Source organism: Rhyacophila brunnea, unplaced genomic scaffold, assembly GCF_057557595.1.
Source record: "Rhyacophila brunnea isolate RB1 unplaced genomic scaffold, BYU_Rbru_1.0 scaffold_5, whole genome shotgun sequence".
Taxonomy (NCBI): domain Eukaryota; kingdom Metazoa; phylum Arthropoda; class Insecta; order Trichoptera; family Rhyacophilidae; genus Rhyacophila; species Rhyacophila brunnea.
The window spans coordinates 47422767-47446998 of NW_028233170.1; the positions used below are offsets into that span (position 1 = coordinate 47422767).

At 34.9% G+C, this 24232-nt stretch overlaps 1 protein-coding gene across 1 annotated transcript; it reads left to right on the forward strand.

The window, feature by feature from the left end:
* The first annotated feature begins 78 nt into the window (after positions 1-78).
* On the forward strand, positions 79-23792 carry LOC147066501 (uncharacterized). Its single transcript, XM_085956105.1, has 11 exons — positions 79-264; positions 4100-4142; positions 12046-12243; positions 13396-13638; positions 14414-14635; positions 15300-15605; positions 15949-16416; positions 17721-18104; positions 18379-20353; positions 20560-21800; positions 23379-23792. The coding sequence occupies exons 1-11, from the start codon at positions 245-247 to the stop codon at positions 23634-23636; spliced, it is 5358 nt and encodes a 1785-aa protein (XP_085812231.1). The 5' UTR covers positions 79-244; the 3' UTR covers positions 23637-23792.
* The last annotated feature ends 440 nt before the right edge of the window (positions 23793-24232 follow it).

The following is a 24232-nucleotide window of genomic DNA, read 5'->3' on the forward strand; positions in this document are numbered from 1 at the left end:
CTATTTTCCGTGGCGGCGTCAGAGGCGTGGGGTGGGGGGATAGTAGCTGCCGTCGCCTGCGGGATCTGGTTAGGTTTCAGTGGCGCGCAGGCTCGCGTTTCGTTCGGTGATTGTTGACGTCGGTTGCGGCCGACATTTTTGACGGCGCGATTGCGAGGATTTGAGGCCGGGCACGTCGTGTTTGGATGCGCCAGGCCGCAGTGTGTGTTACTAGCGAGAAGAAAAAACTTTACAGACCGCCGCCATGGCGGCTAACGCATCGCGGTACGTAAAATAATATTAAATACACCCCCAAATTAGTGCTTTCAGTTTTCCTCCCACGCATCTACCCCAATTTTTCATTTTAACTAACCCCCTTTGTCGCAAAATTAATTTTTCTCCTATTTTATGCAAGGTATCAAATAGTACCTATATTTAATTGTAAAAAGTGTTTTCCTTTATTATATTTAAAATGACATTATAGTGCTGCAGAAAAGTGTGTGCAAAAAAACTGTTGTATTATTTTCGCAAGATTTCCTCTGATTGCTGAAAATATGGTCATCCGTCATGGAATAAGTATCACCCTAAACTTTGAATATTATCTTAAATATTATTTAAGTATTAAAATTACATTTTCTCATTTTAAAATGATTAATAAAACAATTAATAACTATATATTACCTTTATTTATTTTTTTGGTTGCAAACACGAAAAACCACATTTTGAAAAATTCAATTGCAATTATAAGATTTACCGAATCATTCCTTATTTCATTGCATTTATAAATTTACCTTAGATACCAACATAGGCATATTTTTGCAGACAAAGATTGTATACAAAAATAGGGGCCCAATATTTTGGGCCCCTAGGAAAATATCTTTATCTTTGTCTAAATCCAAAATAGATAGATGTTCAATTAAAATGCAAAAATCATTCGATTATGAAGGTAGACAACTGGGCCCCATTCATAGAATTTTCCCTCGTGGCGAATTTTTGTGTAGGTACCTGTAATAGTTTTAGAAAACTATGTATTATTATTTTTTAACGTTATGGCTACGTAGTCTTTTTTATTTTCTATTTTTTAAACATCGTTGTAACAAATAAAGTTGTAACGTTGTAATAAAATCTTTATTTGTACCTACCTATAATAAATGTGAATAATATTAATTTATTATTTTTAGCTGTAAAAAGCTAAGTAATATGACTTTTATAAATGCGGATTCTATATTTATTTATAATTATTTCGTATATTATATTATTAATCCTAACTTAGTGGTTCCTTGTAAAACACATGCTTTCAACAATTAGGTACTTAAAATTATCTATCCTTGTGTTATGCCGCCTGTTCAATTTTTGACAGTCTGGCTTTGATAAATTATCAGCTGTTTACTCTTTGAAGTTTTCCGTATTTATTTTCATTTTTTTTCTTTTCGTTGAACCAGTATTAAAAAAAACTGCCATATTTGAATACACGAAGTAATTCCAAACCCAAATGTTGTTAATCTCTGTGAAAGTTGATGTAATTGTGATTTTCTATCCCATTTTAATTAATAAGATACTTAGGTATACATAAATAATTTATAAAGTGAGAGTAGTGATTTATAATTTTTTAAAAAATCAGATTTACAGTATTTTACCTTATAATTATAAACATTGCCATTACGTGGTTAGTTTTTAGTTATTACACAATTAATGGAAAATTGAAATTTTCTTATTTTTTGTAAATAATGCATTTCTGTATTATAATCATATTATCTTCGACTTTTTTCATTGTCTCGTTAGTATTTGTGACGAATAATTAAAATAATATAATACAGTTTAATTCAGAAAATAATCTTAACTTATTTATCAAGTAGGTATGCATGTTATTATATAATTAATTATTTAATAAAAATACGAAACGAATCCGTTATTTTCATTCAAGATAACTTAAAGAGATTAATGTTGTTGTTATTAATAATTATTAATAAAAGAAGTACGAATTTTGGAATAATTATGATATAAAAAAATTATCAGGGTTATTGCTTAAATATGAAATAATATAAAATTAATGTTGTAAGACTGCGTATGATTACATTAAAATTTAATTAGATGAGATACCGTGACCCATGATCTTAATTTATATTTTTACTCTTATCGAGTGTAAAACGATAAAATTTTCAAAACATTGGCGTGTTTTGCCCTAATTCAACATTTTTAACGATTTTCTGTTGTCATTGAGGGGAAGTCAGGTCAAAATGTCACACCGGGATAACGTGCTAAATTATACATTTACGAAATCCGTAATATACATAATATTTACACGTGGTCTGCGGCTTAACCGGTTTCCCCATCAAGACTAACATGGTAGGGATGGAATTTTCATCAATGATTTCCAATTTCTCAAAATATTATTATTACAATATATTGAACAGCTTATTATACTTTATAAGGCAAGGTCATTTCTTTAATTATCTTGCCGAATGCATAAAAACCACTGTTATTTTAATTATGTTAACATGTGAGAACTATATCTACGATATATGGAAAATCGATTAAACTAATCAATATATGGGAAGTAAAATTGTTGTTAGGTAGGTATTATAATTATTCATCACTCCCATATTTTCCTATGGATAGTCAAGCTGTACCATGTTAAAAAATATGTGAGAGAGTATAATATGTTTGAAATGAAGATATTGCTAAGCTTCTTAGGAGATGGCACGTGATGAAAAAGCTACAAACACGAACTACCCACGATGTATGTACAGTGATGTCTCAAGAAAGGAAGACACCCTATCGCCGAAGTAGCTGCTTTTAATAAACCGGAAGACAAAAATAAGATCGGGAAACCTAGACGACGATGGTTACACTATGTTTTTTGTTCTTTTTTCGACCATGTCCGATCCTAATAAGATCATATGGGCCTCCACAGAGTGGAGGTTTGTATTAATAGATTTTGTTTTTACAATAAATGGATGTCAGCCACTTGCTCAACCTATTATGTCTATACTCTGACTCATACACAAATTGAAAAATAATTTGTGTACTTGTCAGATCCAGGATTCGAACCTGGGACCCACGACGCTATAAGCCGACGCTTTAGCCGCGCGGCCATCGTGAGAGCGGAAGGAGCTTACGGCAGACATAATTATTATTTTTCATTTATAAATCCATTAACAAATTTTGTTTTATTTGATAATAATCAACAATTCCAGTTTGAAATAAATCCTTACATTTTAAATAAAGATAATACAGAAGCAGGGCCGAATTTACATTTTATGTGGCCCAGGGCTAATATAATATTAAAACATTGTATATTATTCTTCAATATATATTTACTTCTCGGTCTGATAATTGCAAACTATTTTAATATATTTGCTTCATCTTAATTTTTATTACACAAGTTGCAAAAAAGATCAACTTTACTGAAATGCAATACGAGATATCTTTAATAGGAGTAGGTACCTATATTATTTGAGTCACCCACAAATGTGTTTCACTGTTAATAGCATTATTAAAAAAAAAAATTCGGCCTCCGGGGCCCCAACCATCTTAGAAATCAGGAGCATCAGTTGTTTGTTCTCCCAAGGAGAAGAACTAACCTGATATTAACCAAATCAATTCGGGTGTTGATATATTCCACCTGCGTGAGGATGAGTATAGGTAGGCGTTGTTTTATAAATGCTTAAAGTAGGGTCCAATTAGCTCATTTGGTGTGATTTGATACTTTATAATGTTATTATATTTTTTATAATTTCTGTACCTTTTACTTTACTTTTCATTTTGTTTTTGTGATACTGCATATATACCTATTTATTTTTTCTTTACACTGTTTAATACTATTTCTTTGTTTTTAAATTTCATGTCGTGAACGTCTTAAATTTATAATTTGTTATGTTTACAGTATGTAAAAAAAAAAAAAAAAAAAATTGAAACCAATTCGGAGGCCTTGGGTTGAAACCGCTTTATCCATATGGTAAATCCAAATCTATGCAGAAGGTACCTACTGTATTATTAAAAAGTATTCACTTCATTTGTTAAAAGTATTTAAGTACCTACATACTCTGATACTCCGGTTTTAATGAAAATATTCTTATACGACTAACTACTAAACAATGTTTTTTCTTCTTTTTTCCAGATTCGCGTTAATATTTTTGATATTCATAGTGGGAGCACAAGCCGTAAGTATTTTCTTATATTTTTTTTATATAGCTATATTATGTACTTTCCTACATATCTGTTAAAAATCTAATATTTTAAATTATCATTGTGACATCTTATTCAAGGCCGCCGCGGCGCATACGGCAGCCATTGAGCGAAAAATTGCCACCCTCAGTTAAAATGAGATTATTAGTTTCAAAGTCAGTAACCTCAAATTTTAATTATTTTATATTTTTCTTCATTCTAATTCTATAAGTAGCTACTTTTTTATTGTATGTATATTCATAAAATATCAAATCCAGCTCCGTCTGATACAAACAGCAATATAAACCGGAGGTTGGTTGCAAATAGTTTATATTCTCAGCCATCATTTTTACATTTAACTTCAAACATTATTTTTATTCATTTTAATGATGTTAAATGCATTTTATGTTGCATTACATGTATAATAAACTATTTTTTTATTCAACGAATAAATCACACGACTTGAGAATCTAATATTCTTTATTGAACATAGATAATTTTAAGACATCTCAGAGAAATATATAACTACTATATATACATACATACTAGATCTTTAAAAAAGTAGAGCACATTCGGGTTTGAGTTAATTTTTTTAATGTTTAATATGAAACTTGTCGGACTCATAGTTAAAAATATATCGATGAAGTTTGGTAAATCTCGTTTTTCGCCTGCGGCACTGACATTCTTTACTATCTGAACTAGGTAAGTCTTACAAAATAATCTTACACACTTATGTTTATATAGTTACACATAACATTAGATACGTATGTTAATATTTACGGAAAATTATCGAGCGTTCCGATTCGTAAAATTTTCCATTTCAAGCGTTGTTAACCTATCCTATGTATACGGAAACCATTAGAATTTCATATCCAGCCTGCCTGTTCTTCTGCACTCTATTTGTTTGCATTCTTAAACGTGATTATTATTTTTTTGCGATTACCTCAAAATGTGTGGAAAATTGAGGTTACCGACTTTGAAACTAACAGCTTTAAAAACAATATACCTACTCATAAAAAATATTTAATTACGTTCTTACTCAGTTGCTTTATTCAGTATTTGTTGTCAGAGTAAAAATGACATCTTTGATATTAAAATCCGCTTATATATCGTTTTCCTAACAGAAGCAGCATCTCTGATCGACGAGATAAAATCAGGTGCAGAGCTTTCGCGGCCTAGTGGCAAAAAGCTCGTGCGGCGAAAGCACAAAACTGGTTTTCGTTGATGGTCATTGTTCACTTCCCGCGTCACGTTTTTGACTATTGTGGTGCACCAATGCATTGTTTGTTTTTGACCACAGACGAAAAAAAATAATAAACATGGCTGACATCTCCTATAACAAGGTCAGCAGTAAATGGGCAATTATATACTTAATATACGCACCCACGGTGACGTAGTTATTAGAGCACCCGTTTGTTAAGCTGTGGATCACGGCCTAAGATCACGCCGATGGAAAAAATATATAGGTATACTTATATATATATGTTTTCTAATGTGAGGTTGATCGAGTTAGAAATCAAGGACTAAATTGATTGAATGAAAAGCTGACATTCATTTTTCCCAAAAAAATCTGTTAATACAAAGTAACTGTTATGAGGTTTTTTTCCTTTATTTCCTGGGGGGGGTCCAAACCAAGTTATGAGATTTTCACGTTTCTTTATTGTATTAATTTATTATAATTATAAACTGTTTTTTTTATTTAACGAATAATTCATAATATTTAAGAATGTAACATTTGATTTAAAATACAAAAGCCGATCGCCAATAATAGCTCAATTTGAAAAACACTTCAGAGAATATTAAAAAGTCATTAGTTAAAATTTGTCGCAATTAAATATGATGCCTGTAGCATAGTAGTCTATGTGCATGGGCGCGATACCCGAGATATGCAAGATCGAATCCTATCTTACTTTTTTCAAAAAAAAGATCTTTTCTATTGGTTTATAATATATTTTCTCAGAAGTGTTTTTAAAATTATGTAAGTATATTATAATATAAACAAAAAATAGCTGTATTCTATACCAGGTTTGCATTTACCATTGGTGAGTGCACATAATGCCAGAAAATGCCGAAAGGCGAAACTCGGGTCACAAAAATAAACTCAAATGGAATATGACATTGTACATATCTATTATTTAATATATTGATACCTTTTTGTCTGTTAAGACATTTTAAACTGACATATAAAACATGTAAAAATGATTTATGAATATTTTAATGTGTAATATTAACTTTTAAATTGACTGATTAGCTACTTCTCATTTAGTAATCAAATTTTAGGAGATCTTTTCGACTGGAGTAATAATAAGATTATGTGCCACTCCGGCGCACGCCATTCCCAACCAGTGTCTTCTAGAATCTAGGATATAGATATGTCTATAATAAGAAATAAAAATTAGACTATCTCCACAAATAGTGTTTCTTCTATGTCACTGGGTTCTGTTTCTTATTGGTTGTACCCTAATTGCCACCAAACGCTTAACACTTTACGTTCCGTTAATACAAAAATGCATTTTTAAACGCAGCATACATCACGTCACGATGACAAGCTCATAAGACCTATACGTTAAGGGATAGACAACAAGTTATATTATAGTAATGGTTTTAATTTTCAACCATTCATACACGTGTGGACATAGATAGATCTATCTTAATGATCGTACATAGATCTATCTTAATGATGCTCTTAAGGGTGAAAGTAATGCCTTTAGAAGAAAACTGTTATTTAATAATATTAATACTATCCACCGAAGGTACTTGATGGATTTTGAATTTAAATTCTAATGGATTTTAGTTTTTATTTGAGTAACTATTTGAGTCATTTTTTGTGACCCGGGTTTCGCCTTTCGGCATCTTCGGGCACTATGTGCACTCTCCAAAAGTAGTACACATAAATAAACAAAAATCATTTTAAATTATATTTTATTGGTCTCTAGAAAAATCGATATATTTTTTTAAATTTAACAAAAATACATAAAAATTTAAAATTTATAAAAATTGCCCGACAGAATTCGTAAGTTGTTATTGAACTACATGTTAATAATAAAAATGACCATAAAATAATATATTAAGTATAATACACAAGATGAACCATTATTTTATTTTAATCAAAGTTTATTTTATAGTGTAAGAATAATCTTTTATAATTTTAGTTACGAATTGATTATTAATAATCGATGAAATGTAATAATTTAAAGTTTTCATATTATGCCGCTTGAGGCATAGTGTAGGTTAGAAAAGTTTTCATCAGTTAGCCATTCTTGTGGGTCTATTCTGTACTTATCTACTGCTAAAGTGATAAAGTGATAAATATTATCGAACTTAGGGTAGGTTTGTGTCAAAGTAACTTATTGTAACAATATCGTCGTTGATCTGACAATAGTATCTATCTGCAGTTTTGGCGAATTCTAGGTATTTGTACAAAATTTGGTGATGGATCGAATTTACGAAAAAAATCCTAAAATAATCAAATTTAACGCGGAAAATAGTGTCTATCTGACAATAAACTAAATAGAAATATTATCTACCTGCTTGATTTCTTTTATTATATGATATTACAATTTCCATACATCTTCTTTAAATCACTGTTTTAGTACTTACTAATATTAAATCATTTCACTTGAAAAATAAAATTAATACTGATACAGACAAAAACAGTTTTTTGTACCCCCTGAAAAATTGACTATTTGTCAGATAGATACTATTGTCAGATCACCGTCGAATTACAATACGTTGGTTGTAAATTGTTGCAATAAGTGCTATATTTTAACAGCAGCAAGAGAGGTGCAATAAGTGCAAATACTTTGATACAAACCTACCCTAAGTTTGATAATATTTATCACTTTAGCGGTCGATAAATATAGAATAGACTCATTGATCCTTCCATCCCTCTAATCGAGAATCTAAGAAGAACGAGGAATATGTCAAACAGGGTAAAAAAGCACAATGCAATGTTGATTACAACCTTAATTTGATATTATTAGTATAAAATTCATTTAAGTAGTGAGATTAACAAAATATATATAAAACTGGTGTAGGTACCTATTTATTTCAGATTCAGTATAATTTCCTTTATCAATCAGTAAAAAAATAAATATTCTATATACCTACCTATTGTGGTAAAGTATATTATTGTAAGTAGTACATAAAATCTTTCGTATTTTTATAGATTTTTAAGAGAGCCTATCATTTATTGAAATTATTGACCATTAGATAAAATTATCGACGATTTAATAAAATTATTGATCATTCAATGATATTATTGACCGCATATTGGAAATACTGACCGTGTAAACTCGATCAGTATTCGTTTACAATAGCATATCGCGTTAAAGTTTGTTTACCCCCGACGTCTAAATGCAGTGAAAGAGTTAACGAACAGGAGCTAAAAAGCTACGGCAGAAGATGATGCTTCAGTGAGCCAGTGCTTCTCAAATCGATAGTCACGTCTTGTATGATATGTATGCCTAAAAATATCCATAATTTCTTTAGCTTTCCTGATTTAGGCATCAGCTCCATGAATACTTACTTATAAGTTATATCTGTTCCGAAATTTCTTCTTTTTTTATAAATATAGTATAGCGGGGTGGCAAATCAACTTAGCTCAGCTTAACTCAACAAATCATCTACTCGATACTGTAGCATTTGAATCTAATATGCGTAAATAATATATTACAACCCTCCTCTTAGCCTCCTCCAACACCTACTTCCACTCAGTTTCGGATGCCCATGATATTTAAATTCAAATCCCAACTATCTCTCCATCTTGTACGAGACCAACCAGCGCTTAATTTGTGTTATTATCATAATTACTACATTTTTTTTAAAAAAATGTGCTAATCGTTTGTTGCATTTTATTGCTCATATTTTTTTAATTGTATGGCAGTATTTTCTCATTATCTCAACATTCCATGTGATGACCCATGATACTTTCAATACTTAACAATAAATAAAAGGTAATTAGAGATTTTAAAGAACACATGTTTTCTCTGATGTCTAGATAGCTAAACTAAATAGCTTTTGAAATCTAAACTTTTTTCATTTTTCGAGATTCGAGAATAATTCCCAAATTGAAATATCTTTTTTCCCGAGAATTCGAAACGGGTTTATTGATTTTTCGAGATTTTGAGAATTATCTTTATTTATTTAACTCATCCGGCCCAAAATGTTTACTTCCGAATTTCAAATATTTCATTTCAAATCATCAAATCTAATTCATACTGAACATTTTCTTTAGGTATTACCAAAATGGTGTTAAGACTGTTTCTTAGACTTTAAGAAGTATTTCTTTTGTTTGTAAGATTTTTCGAATTCTTGCGGAACCCGGTTCGGAATCACTGAGTATTAGATTATTAGAATGTTTCTTATTATTTTGTTACAAAAATTTCTGCTTTGATGTAAATTAAATTTATTTATTCAATAAATACTATTTGAATGTTAACCTAGTAGCTACTCATAAAATACGAATTAATATTTCCAACTTAAAATGGCATACGGCCATTGATGAACTTATAAGTTAGTTACTATAAGTCTGCCCTTTTGATTCCGGAATCATTGACTTGATAAAATAATGTTATCCATCAAGCCACAGGCTGCTTTACGAGAACTTTAAAACACATACGTAAAAAAAGTGCACCGTAGAATTGCACCAGTGCAGTGTTGCACCAACAATATACTCAAATCAAAATGCATTCAGTGCATCCTAGCCACATGTGTTATTTGTGAGGTTACCATTCAATGATTATAATATAAACGAATATATTAAATGTATAAACAACAAAATTTGGTGTTATGCAGACACCTCTATGAATCAAATATAGTAGATAAAGATTGTCATATTACTTTAATATACAGACGGAATTTGAAATATCCTCCAGTGTTGTATGTAAGAGAAATAAAAAAAAAATTTGGATTAATTACTTAAGGTGAAGCCTTTACTGAGCCTTTTTTAAAGAGGCACCTAGCGGAAAAATACGAAGCTTGCAATTTGAGATTTTTTTTTGATAATTTACAATTTCAACTGTATTAATTAATATATATGTATCTGAAAACATATATGAATAACATACATATGATATAAATAAAAAGGATTTCAAGTTAAACACATTTATATTTTATATAAAAATCGATGTTTTTTAAAATAGATATAAAAAATATTAAAAATATGAATTAGTCAAAAATCTCTTAGGCGATGCTTAGAAAACTTAATAAACTAAATTTTAATAATAAATATGACTATAAAATATATGTAATAATAAGATCCGGTCCGATTCAACAAATTCACATTTTTTACAATTGTCAGTTTATATTTGACTTTAAATAAAAAAATATTTTTCTTTTTTATGTTTTCAGATACATATTTATTAATTAATACAGTTGAATTTGCAAATTATCAAAAAGAAATCTCAAATTGTAAGCTTCGTATTTTTCCGCTAGGTGTCTCTTTAAAAACGGCTCAGTAAAGGCGTCTCCTTAATAGTCAACACCTTCCCCCAGGTAGCAAAATACGTGTTTTTGAATCCTATTCATTTTAGACTAAAGATTGCTGACAACAATACTTAATTATTATGGACATATTAAAATCTTCGATAAAAAATACTGTTGAGATTTTACCCATCCCTTCCATTGCCAAGCTGTAAATACTCGTTGATATAACATTATTAAAAAAAGGTCTTGTATAAAGAGATCGTATAGCAATTATTGGTTTCCGCTTATATTCAACTGCAATATTCGAATGCATTAACCATTATCATCAAAAGCAGATGGGGTTGATGGGTAAAGATAACCCTTAGCAAAAAAACTTAACACAGACAATTAACACAATAAAAGAAATTATCGATAATGTTCTGCGCTGTTCGTCAATGATGTCCCGAGGTAAAATGCCACCCTTAAGGGCCCACATGCTCAGCGTAGGTCAAAATGGAGCAATTATGCTATTTTCAGAGCACAACCCTGGGCATCCCTTAAACGTTGTAGATAATCTATTTCTATAATTTTAAAGCCTTGTTATCCTTTATATTTATTTTAAACAATTTATGACTGCATAAAGTATTTTTATTACATAAAATAGTATTCTTTTAAACCTCTCGCTCTAATGTTTTAGAATAAAGTCATATTTCAGTACATCCATGTGCAGTGGTGTTGAGATTTATTAATTTTTAAACGCATTTACAAAACCATTAGTAAAATTAATGTTAACATTATATAGTTACATATTTACGATAAAAAAATATATTTTATAATCTTTATGATCCCAAATTTGACAAGAATTAGGCATTATATTATTCAAAAAATGGACATGATTAACATATAGGGGAAATGGAGTAAGCCCTGGTTTGTAGAGTCTCATTTGGAGAGGAATGAGCTTACGCTGATACTCAGGCTAAGAACAGGGCACACAATGGGTGAAAGATTTGATGTCCTCATGGGAAGAAGCGATTCGCAGCTCTGCGATGAATTTGATGTTTTGGAGGACTTTGTACATACAGCAGTCGACGAGTTGAAAGGTGCTCTGGCGGTGGGTAAGACGGAAGAACTTGGCAAAATTGTAAAGTTCTTTAACATAATTGGAGTGAGGACCTGATCGGCGGATCACCTTCTAGAAGAGAAGAGGCGATATGACAGCGAGTAGCAGTGAAAGCCTCGGTAAAATCATAAAAAAAGTATGACTCCTTTAGTATAGTGGTCTATGTGCGTGGGCGCGATACCCGAGAGATGCAGGTTCGATTCCAAAAAGAATCAAAAAGATTTTTTCTATTGTATTATAATATATTTTCTCAGAAGTGTTTTCAAAATTATGTATATTAATTAATACCTACTACCGAAAAAATAAAAGAATCTTTTGAGTATTGTAAATAAAATTTTGATTATTGATATATATTTTTAATTGTTTATTTGCAGCAATCTTGGGACACATGGTCGACTTCTGCAGGAGGAAGAAACGTCACAAGGTCAGGACGCTACGGACGTCCCGATATTCCCGCGAAATTAGAGAGTTATGACATTGTAGATGCTAACCCCACATATGGCCAACCTACCAGAAACTGCACGGGTCCAGGATGCTGTATACCGAAATGCTTCGCGGAAAAGGGCCAAAGGGTGAGTACTTAGAGTACCTACCTAATTAGAAATCCCGTGGATTTAATATGTTGGATTTCTGGACTGCATACGTACATATTTCCGAATACAATTTATTGTAATTGATTTTTTCAAAATGAAAACGTATATGTACAATAAATTAATAACATCTAAAGCAGGGCTCGAAATGGACTGGATCGCACCGGAGCGCCGTTCTGGTTCGTGAAATCTGTAAAGTTATCGCTCCGTCTCGTGGATAAAATAATTTGACCGTCTGAGCTAGATATGCCATGTAACAAAAAATCTAGCATACTTAAGTTTATAAAATACACATAAAATTTGATAACCATATTAATATCCGCAGAAAATTTTCGAGCGCTCCGGTTCGTAAACTTTTCTATTTCGAGAAAGCTATTTTTTTAAAAGTGTATTTATGAATTGGCTTGGGAAAAAAATCTAAGAAAGGTTCATGAATAAACAGTTAATAATAATAACTCTTTTAAAGCCATTTAATTGTGACGTTTATTCATTCACAAGTAGACAATAAAATTGAACATCTAAAAATATAAAATGACAACTTGAAAATCGAAAAATTGATTTAAATGTCATTTTCCTTCTGGCACAAGCAAAATATATCAATACTAAAAAACAAATAACATGGAAGACATAATAGACATATACTTAGGTGAAATATATGTGCATTTTTTTTGTAAATATTTGTGATCAAATATATCGCATTTATGGTTTTTTCTCCAGCGTGAAGTTGTTTATACACAATTTCTAAGCAATACTTTAATAAACAAATTAAAAACTCTTCTATAATATAGGACGTATGCAGGGCTCGAAATGGAACGGAAAGCACCGGAGCGCCGTTCCGGCACGTGAAATTTGTAAAACTATCGCTCCGTCTCGTGGAAAAAATATGTTGACCGTCTGAGCTAGATAGGCCATAGAATAGAAAATCTGACACACTCATTTTTATAAAATACACATACGATTTGATGACTATGTAAATATCTTCAGAAAATTTGTCCAGCGCTCCGGTTCGTAAACTTTTCCATTTCGAGCGCTGGACGTATGGTTATCGTAGGTATATGTTTTCTTGAACACTTGGAATTCTGGAAACAAAGAGATACATTATTGTCAGTTGAAATCGTCATTTTATGGTTTCAGGGTTATCCCGGTCCTACTGGACAAACTGGAGTAAAGGGAGAAACCGGGCGACCGGGACCCGAAGGTCTCACGGGGCCTAAGGGTGTGAAAGGTGACTCTGGACTTCAAGGACCACGCGGACCTAAAGGTGACAGAGGTAAACTCGGTATGCCAGGTTTCCCAGGTATGAATGGAGTTCATGGAATAGAAGGACCACCCGGCGCTCCAGGAATACCCGGTGTTGACGGTTGCAATGGAACAGATGTGAGTAATGCCAACTTTGACTTATTTTCTTTTTTTTATTGTTCGGCCTCGGGTAGGGGTTTTAAAAACATTTTCATTATATTTTCATAAAATTACCCGTGACAATTTAAATTTCAGAAAATATACTATTTGTATCGCCCTCGCATGAGTTTAGTTCACGTTACGTAAATGAAACTAAATATGTGGAAAACAGTATTCAGTTTATTGATACCTTTCCTTACCTTATATCTTGTGGAATCAGGCTTTAGTGCTGTTAATCATATTACGACCAAAGAAAGAAACTGTCTGAATATTTCCGAAAGACGAGACCTTCGTTTGTTCCTCACAAAAATTGAGCCAGATATCCAGTATTTAATTTTATAAAGTAAAATGACTTCCTTAATTTATAAATTACAATTATTGTGGAACCGGTGGGCGGTTAGAAAATTGTACTACTAACAGAGATACAAAAGTGGGCGGTAGGCATAAAAAGGTTGACTACCTACACTTTGGACATTGAGCATATTTGATAATGTGAGGGTATTGTTATCATGCATATTAATAGTAGGTATGATCAACGGGTTGGAAAAAAGGGATGAAGATAAGACAAACATTGGACAGAATCAATTGGATGATGTATTGAAAAAATAAATATTGTAAGTTCTATTTACCAAAGAGCGAGATTCGACTTTATTCGCACCTACGGCTTCAGAAACATGCATTCTGAAATTTCTACCTCTCCTATTGTTATATTCTATGTCTTATATACATGTTAATGAAGTTTTAATTATTTCAGGGTGCATCTGGTATCGATGGACTGCCAGGAATGCAAGGACCACGTGGTTATCCGGGAGGCCTTGGAGATAAGGGTAATAAGGGAGAGTCAGCGTATACCGGTCTGCATGACAAAGGTCAAAAGGGAGAGCCAGGTCTTGATGGTTCCCAAGGACAGCCAGGATCTCCAGGTCCAGAAGGTCTCTTAGGAGCCCAAGGGTCTAAAGGAAATATTGGTCCTATAGTAAGTAACGTAACGACGGCAAACATTCTATTTTGTACTTTCCTGCCACTGTAAAGACATGGTTTTGATTCCAATTCAAGCAGAATATTATGTTACACAATGAGGAAGTCATGTAAACGTTTTTTTACGAGGATTAGTAGTCATTCATTTGTTATACATATACATTTCGTACATGGGATGGTTCCAAACCAAATTTATTGTAAAATCATCATGTTAAATTGACCTCAGGGCTCGAAATGGACCGGAACGCACCGGAGCGCCGTTCCTGTTCGTGAAATCGGTAAAATTATCGCTCCGTCTCGTGGAATAAATAATTTGACCGTCTGAGCTGGATAGGCCATATAATAGAAAATCTAACATACTTATTTTTATAAAAAAACACATAAACTTTGATAACTATGTAAAAAATTTCATAAAACTGTCGAGCGCTCCGGTTCGTAAATTTTTCCATTTCGAGCGCTGATTGACCTAGTAGCAGTATTCAAAACTGGGACTCATATGACAAAATTTTAATGTTCTAATCTTAATTTTATTCCACTGTGAATATAATTATTAGATACTGTACTTATTAAAACTGAAAACAAAATAGATTATTAATCAATATATTTTTATTTGACAACTCAAAATTACTCATAATATTATAGCTAACCAATTGTTATTCCAGGGTCCAGATGGACAAAAAGGCGACAAAGGTTTCAAGGGTTATGCCGGTAACTCATATCCAGGCCCTAAAGGTGACAGAGGTGACAAAGGAGAAAGGGGTCCAAGAGGGCCTAGCTCAACGCCTAGTCTTGAAGGCTCTAAAGGTATCGCCATAGGTATCCCTGGAGAAAGAGGTATGAAGGGTGATCGAGGTGAAACTGGTGTTTATGGACAAAAGGGTGAGCCAGGAATTATGGGCGAAACCGGCAGTACTGGCACGGCAGGAGGAAAGGGAGAGAAGGGTCTTCCAGGAGCGCCAGGGCCTAGAGTAAGTGCAAAAAATGTTTTATGTGTTAAATTACACAAGGTAATTTTGTTGGCTTCATTTTGTGGTCAAATTTTTAATATAATTATATTAATATAAAAATTGGTTTCAGACTATTGATTGTTGATGTTGATTGACTATTCCGATTATCGACTATCGTCAATAGGATTTTTAGCTTATTTGTCATTTTACAAAGTATTCGCTAATAGTAGTTGGCAGATAGATCCTGATTGATTTCTATAAACAACGAAATATCTTGCTATCCATACACGTTAAACTTCAAAATTAACACAAAAATTATTATCCTAAACATAACATAACTATGGTTTGTTTATTTTTATTTTAGGGAAGAGACGGCTACGCAGGTCCAATGGGTTTTATCGGTCAGAAGGGTGATTTAGGTACTGAAGGGTTACCGGGTCTTCCAGGTCTCGACGGACCTAAGGGAGAGCCGGGCCGTGATGGAACTGCCGGTGCTGTTGGTTTGCGTGGACCTCGTGGAATGCCCGGAGGAGGAAAGGGATTCGCTGGTCCACCTGGACGTGAGGGACCGCGCGGTTCACCTGGACCGATGGGACCTAAAGGATTAGACGGCAGACCCGGAACTACTGGCCCAAGAGGACCTATTGGTGAAGTTGGAGGGCAAGGTACGCCTGGTACCCCCGGACCTGAAGGAGCTCCCGCAGATAAAGGCAGCAAAGGAGAACAAGGTGAACATGGACTGCCAGGAGCGACAGGAGCTAGGGGATATACTGGAACGCCAGGAGCCGCTGGAGCTCGAGGAATGACTGGAGATAATGGACTATCAATAGCGGTTAGTCAGTTATATAATTTATGTTGTAATAGACAATTATTTCTTTACCGTTAACATTGATTATTATCATATTAGTTAAAGGGTTTAAAACTTTAAACAGTCACCTATCGACATTTGACATGAAGTTTTAGGAAAACTTATACAGTATTGACTACCTTCCCTTGAAGACGTTGAAATTATTGATTTCAGCACATTTATTTATCTGTCTTACGTGATACGAAGTAAACTTTTAATTTTAGAATAGGTAGGAAAACAAAAATATTTAATAAGATTCCTGAACCTCTTGTGAAAGTTTAATTACGACATATTTTCCTTTTCATCAATAATTTTTTTCGAGTGTACGATATATCTTTATTAATCTTGTCAGGTTGTTTCTTCAAAAAATGGTCATTTATCTCGACAGAAAATTCGTATTGACAGAGTAAACACATTGGCAATATTGTTGATATAGAAGAAGGAACAAAACCAAATTGCAAATATTCTCTAGTATATTGATGGTGCCTCTTCTGTTTTCCTGATCTTGAATTAAGGGCTAAACTTATTTTAATGTAGAATAATTCGGATACACTAATGCTACGAAATTAATGCACTCTTCTCACAAGCATCGCAATATGCAATGATGCAATCTTCCACCTGGTTTCAGCAGCCCCCCCCCCCCCAAATGCTAAAAATACAATAATGGGTATTTACACCATAGTTAGGAAATACTGCATTGAAGCAATATAAAAACTATTGGTTTTAAAGTATAAAACCTTCATTAAATTTAAAAAAAATACTTATGTATATTGTGGTAAAATAGTCCATTGAACAGGGTAGGTTTACTTTACTCCATAAAGTATAATTGTAGTCACAATATATAAATATATTAATACTGGCGTAAAGTATTATTTATATGGAAAGTTATAGTTTTCTATGTGGTTTCTTCAAGAGATTGATTTAATTTTCCTTTGAATAGTTCACATACTTCCTAGATCCCTCCTTTTCTTATTATTCATATAAATGTAATTAATATAAGAAAATAACAGATCTTGAAAGAAAAGTCTTCAGCAATAATTGTTTTTTTGGAAAGTGGGAATTCTTTACTCCAAAGAATATACTAACCCCATAGTAGCTGTTTAGTGACTATTTGAACAAACAGCTGATAACATTGAAACATTTTTTTTTTGTTGAGTAAAGTTATCGCTAGGATAGAGTTATATTAAAAAAAGAAATCACAAAAAATATCTAGGTACCCAGTTTATACATACCCGAATTTAAAAAGGATTCTTCATATTTTATACATAGATAAATAAATAATTTCACAGGGCGCCAAAGGAATGGACGGAGCACAAGGCCGTGATGGAGACAAAGGACAGAAAGGAACACGTGGGTACACTGGTGTTCGCGGTATGCCTGGTAATTCTCTGTTAGGTATACCTGGACCAAATGGTCTCCAAGGACCAAGAGGAGAGCGTGGTATACCCGGCAAAAATGGATTCCCAGGTATTCCAGGAAATCACGGCGCGAAGGGAGACATCGGTGGGCGATGCTCTGATTGCAGACCCGGAGGTACAGGCCAAAAAGGAGACCGAGGTTTGGATGGGATCGATGGGCAAGATGGAAAAATTGGTGTTTCCGGTGCAAGAGGGCCTCAAGGTGATAGAGGAATTGATGGCAGTGATGGTGCACCTGGAGTCCAAGGACCTCCCGTAAGATTTTTCTTTTTTCTTAGTTCTTTTAAATGCATTATTATATGTGTGATTTACTAAATCATTTAGTTATTCAGCATTCAAACATTTTCACTTCAAATTTGAGAGACTTTATATAAATTTCTGTGCAATCAAAAATGTTTTCTAAATGTGAAACTTACTATTACTAATTACGTGATATTGGTAATATTTTATGTAAACCTCATTGCAATAGATTGCAATGCTTTTTAATATAGAATTATTTCAAACCGTAATTTCATATTATTCTATTTAGGGTGAACGTGGTGATACTGGACTTCCTGGTCCTGAAGGTTTGGCTGGAAGACCCGCAATTGTCTCCCTTAATTTAGTTAAAGGAGAAAAAGGTTTGAAGGGCGCACAAGGATTCCAAGGATTATCTGGAGTTAAGGGAGAGAGAGGGTTCATCGGGCCACAAGGTCCCGCAGGTGCATTAGGAATGCCTGGTCCCAGAGGAGACAGGGGTATTAAGGGAGATGCTGGAATTGATGGAACTCCGGGTAATAATGGTATACCGGGTACTCCAGGAGAAAAAGGATTGAGCATCAAAGGAGAGAGAGGTTATGATGGAGCGAAAGGAGGGAAAGGAGATAAAGGTACATCCGGTAGATGGGGAGCCAAGGGAGAACCAGGAGTTTGTGATTCTGAATATTTAATCGATCATAAAGGTAGTAAAGGAAATCAAGGAGAAAGGGGAAATGATGGACCTCAAGGACCTACTGGATACCCTGGAGAAAAGGGACTTCCTGGACTTCAAGGGAAAACTGGAGCAGATGGTGAAACTGGAAACCCGGGGCCGGTTGGTCCTCGTGGATTACCTGGACCAAGAGGCCAAAAAGGAGAAACCGGTCCTTTGGGCTTCGTGGGAGAACCTGGGCGAGAAGGACCTAGAGGATTCCCTGGAGCACCTGCTCCCAAAGGCATCAAAGGAGAGCCCGGTTTACAAGTAGTGGGACCACAAGGGCCCATGGGACCATCAGGCGAAAAAGGAGACAAAGGAGCTAGAGGACTTGCCGGTAAATTTGGTAATGATGGATCCCCAGGAGCTATCGGTTTCACGGGAGAAAAAGGAGATAGAGGAATTTCTGGTATGGTGGGCATGACTGGTGCACAGGGAGAAAAGGGTGATCAAGGACTTATTGGACCAGTAGGAATATCTGGTGCCCCTGGAAGACCCGGAATAGATGGTACGAAAGGTGAACAAGGCTTCCCCGGAGAATCTGGTAAACAAGGAAATACTGGGTTCCCTGGAATAAAGGGAGAACGTGGTAATGTTGGACGAGAAGGAACCAAAGGTTTTCCAGGAACCAGAGGAAGAACTGGTGCTCAGGGAATGCCTGGATCTGATGGAATTGCTGGCTTGAAAGGTGATAAAGGAGAAGTTGGACTGGCAGGTGCATATGGTGCAAGAGGATTGGATGGGTTACCAGGAGAAGCAGGCTTAACTGGAGAAAAAGGAAACTATGGACCACCCGGCATCCCAGGTCCGACTGGGCCAGCTGGATTTAATGGAGAAAAAGGAGACCGAGGTGCACCTGGATTCACAGGTCGGAAAGGTGAACCTGGCCCAACCTCAATGAAAGGCCAGAAAGGAGAGTCGGGAAGCTCTGGGCTAAGAGGTGCTAACGGCCTTCAGGGGCTTGAAGGTGCTAAAGGTGCCAAAGGGGAGCGAGGATTAGACGGAATTGGCAGAACAGGACTTCAGGGTCAAAAGGGTGATACCGGAAGAAGCGGATTGGATGGATTATTCGGAGAGAAGGGTGATAGAGGAGGTTCTGGTTATCCTGGAAATGCAGGACCAAAGGGTGACCAAGGATTCACTGGAGCGCCTGGAATACCTGGAGCTCCTGGTATTGATGGATTACCCGGCCAAAAAGGAGACACTGGTCCACAAGGTGCTCCAGGGTACAAGGGTGAAATAGGTCAAAAGGGTAATCCAGGATTTGCTGGCATGAACGGTTTTAAAGGAGATCGCGGTCTAGTTGGAATTATTGGAAAAGATGGTGAGACCGGTCCAGCTGGACCACAGGGAGAGCGAGGTTATCCGGGTCCTACTGTCGATACCAAAGGAGAAAAGGGTGAACCAGGTCGTCCTGGAGCAGATGGCTTTAAAGGTGACAAAGGATTGGCTGGTTATGCTGGTGTTATGGGCTTGGAGGGCGAGAAGGGAGATCGAGGATTCCAGGGTGCTAGAGGAATGCAAGGATTGGCCGGATTTGAAGGACAAAAAGGTAACATTTAAAAAATATGTTTCGTTAAATTTTTTACCATTTATTTCAATATGCAACAATCATCATTTTCTACAAACAGTTTACTATATTGCATTCGAAGTATGAGCAATAACTTGCACTACCATCAAAGTTTATAGTTTCTTGTCATGGCCTGGTCTATCTATTTAGAAATGAGATAATAAATTATACCTTTATAAAATTTTCAGGATCAACTGGACCCGCTGGACCAGAAGGCAGATCAGGCTTTACTGTAAAAGGAGAAAAGGGTCTTCCAGGCCTTCCTTGCAAGAATGGCCGTGACGGTCTTCCTGGTGCAATGGGACAGAAGGGTGAGATAGGGTTGGTGGGCTTACCAGGACTTCAAGGACAAGTGGGATCTCCAGGATCTCCAGGATTTGAAGGCCAGAAAGGAGACCAGGGCGCTGAGGGATTCCCAGGTGCACCTGGCATTGACGGGCTCACGGGAAGACCGGGTGCACCAGGGGAACGCGGAATTGAGGGCGTCAAAGGAGAGAGGGGTGTTCCAGGATTATTCGGAGCTCCAGGGCAAAAGGGTGAACAAGGTCTCACCGGAATAACAGGCCGAGCCGGGTACGATGGAGTCAAAGGCGAGATTGGTTTGCCAGGGTCTCCAGGATTGATTGGACTAGAAGGAAGGGTGGGAGAAAAAGGAGATCGTGGATTCGACGGACGAACCGGACTCACCGGTAGCACTGGACAGAAAGGAGATAGGGGAATGGACGCTCTACCTCCTCCACCAGGACTTAAAGGGGAACGAGGTCTGGATGGTTTTCCTGGAGCGGACGGAAAACCTGGACCAATGGGACCTCCCGGATTGTCTGGAATAGATGGTTATGCTGGCGAAAGGGGATTACCAGGTAAAGATGGCTTACCTGGTCCTGAAGGACCTCAAGGCGAAAGAGGTTTGATTGGACTTCAAGGACTGCAAGGCTACGAAGGTATCGCAGGAGAAATTGGTGAACGGGGATTCCCTGGAGCACCATGTGATCACACGCCTGATTATTTGACAGGTATCCTGTTAGTTAGACATAGTCAGACCACGACCGTACCACAATGTCAACCGGGACATGTTAAATTGTGGGACGGATACTCGCTACTCTACATTGAAGGTGACGAGAAGGCGCATAATCAAGATCTCGGTTTCGCCGGGTCTTGCGTCAGAAAATTCAGCACTATGCCATTCATTTTCTGCGATTTGAACAATGTGTGCAATTACGCCAGCAGAAACGACAAATCTTATTGGCTTTCCACCTCGGCGCCGATTCCGATGATGCCAGTGGAGGAGAACGGAATTAGAGACTACATCTCAAGGTGCACCGTCTGTGAAGCTCCCGCTAATGTGATCGCTGTACATAGTCAGTCGCTGACCATTCCAGACTGTCCCAATAACTGGAACAGTCTCTGGATCGGATACAGCTTTGTCATGGTTTGTATTCAATTTAGATATTTCAATGGCATTTTTAATTTGCATGACACTAATTTATTTATATTGACAAGACTGGAAGGTTTCAATACATTTTGTCCGATTATTTGCCACATTTACTTTGGTTTACTATGAAAATGGCTAAGGGCCAGATGCAAAGTTATACATAAATGCTTAAGTCTCGGGCAGTCGAAATCGGCGATTTAGTGAGAGCGCCACAACACTTAATGTCAGAATAGAGAAACTCAAATGACAGCTGTAAAATATATATAATATATTCTTTCCATTTCTAAATCTCAGTTGATGAATAATATTTTTGTTAATGTGAATATTGAATGACTAGCGTGTGGGTGTTTGATATGCGTCATTGAAACGTACAAATTGTAATGGTCACTATATCTGCGATGTGTGCATTTATTCAATTAAACCACTGATAGTGCAATAGTTTATAATTTTCATAGTTTCGCCATTGTATGTCAACCAAAAAATATTTCATACAGTTATAGTAAATAAGAATTTTATAAATGCTAGCACTTTCGTTGTTGTCTTAAGTGGATACATGAGTGAAACACATAAATTCGCAACCTTTCGAGACACTTACTTTCATAAAAAACAGCTTATGAATTAAATAAAATACGATTAGACTATTTGGAAAGTTATAGTATTTATTTATATACAATATTTGTTTATTTATCCAATCTTTAGACGTTATTTATTCACAACCCATCGCAAACAAAATACCAAATGTTTGCATAGAAATATCGAAGAAATAAATACATACTTACATCAATTATTATTGCATTATTCTGGGACTATTTTATATGGTAACATGTAAGTTGTACATAAAACATTTCACCATGGCATAGTTCGCCGTGAGCTTTATTATCGAAAAGAGATGACCGTATACTATACGCTCTCCAATTTTATTAGATTCAATATGAACATTAATTCAATTTTCTGCTGATTTTGGCAAAATTCATGAATTTCTGAATGAAAACCTAACCTAACCTAACAAATAATCCAGTATACAGGCTATTTTCAAAATTTGCTTGCTGCTGGCTTCCTGTGAAGTGTAAACCGACAAGAACCGTGTTTTAGACATGAATTTTATGTCGGTACTATACGACAGAAACAGGTTGGACGGTCTTTAATATACGACCATATATTTCCGATACAACATTTCACGGTGAAGTGTGATACGGCGAACTGCATACGTACAAGTTTCCGGACATGGTTTTAAATTGAGTATAGAAAATCAGAAGTAATATGATTACCCCAAAACATGACTGCCAAAGTCTATGCTGGCGTTCGAAAAAAGAATCATTACAATGAATATTTAAATAATGAAAAACAATATCGATATGAAATTAGCATTTTAGAAATCATATATTATGTAATATATCGTGTATATAATGGCAGTCAATTTAGTTGCAACGGAAGAATTTCTTTGACATAGCAACAATTGCATGGACTTAAGTGTTTGTGTTGATAAGTCAAGCGTACTTAGTTTAACTTAACAATTATATCTATAAATCTTATTGTAAATATAAAGAATATTGATTATGTGTATTATTTGAACAGCACACGGGTGGTGGCGATCAGGGCGGCGGCCAAGCACTCGCAAGTCCCGGCTCCTGCCTGGAGGACTTCAGAGCGACGCCATTCATCGAATGCAACGGTGCCCGGGGCACATGTCATTACTTCGCCAACAAATTGAGTTTCTGGATGGCCACCATTGAGGACCAAGACCAGTTCAAATTGCCTGAGCGGCAAACTCTCAAGTCAGGCAATTTACGAACCAGAATCTCGCGGTGCAATGTTTGCATCAAAAACACATAAGTGAGCCAAACGGCAGAGTAGATAAAGAACTTTTTAATTCTAAGGGAATTTTGCATTCAGTTAAGGCGAACCGCTTTTGTACATTAAATTATCGGGGAACACTCAAGCACTGGCATCTATCAGTTAAAATTATTACTACTTAACAATATTTACATTAAAAATTTAAAAAAAATTATACTTTCAAGATAAATATAACATCATAGATAATATACTAAATCATCATATCATTCTCTGTACTTAAATAATTTTATTTGTAACAGACCAATAAAAAAATATTGATTCTTTATTATAAATTATGCTAAATAGTCTACTGATAATAAGTTCTCATTTAGGCTGCAAGTGTATAATAAGTATTGGTTGCCATTAACTGAATACCACATTCTCTAAAAAATCCAACGTACGAAAGAGGTTTTATTAAAAAAAAAATAATACTCTAATTGATGATAGTGTTTTCAAATCAACCAGATTATATCTTTGTCTATTATTACAAAATATATAAATATTATTTAGTTTTTCTCACTTTAATAAATCAATTTCGGTTAACATGCATTTATAAATCATTACCTCATTTCAAAGGAATATTATGAATCATATGT

Coding starts and splice junctions, on each gene's coding strand:
- LOC147066501 (XM_085956105.1), top strand. CDS start 245: ATGGCGGCTAACGCATCGCG. Junction 12,244..13,395: donor TCGCGGAAAAGGGCCAAAGG/GTGAGTACTTAG, acceptor TTATGGTTTCAG/GGTTATCCCGGTCCTACTGG. Junction 16,417..17,720: donor ATAATGGACTATCAATAGCG/GTTAGTCAGTTA, acceptor ATAATTTCACAG/GGCGCCAAAGGAATGGACGG.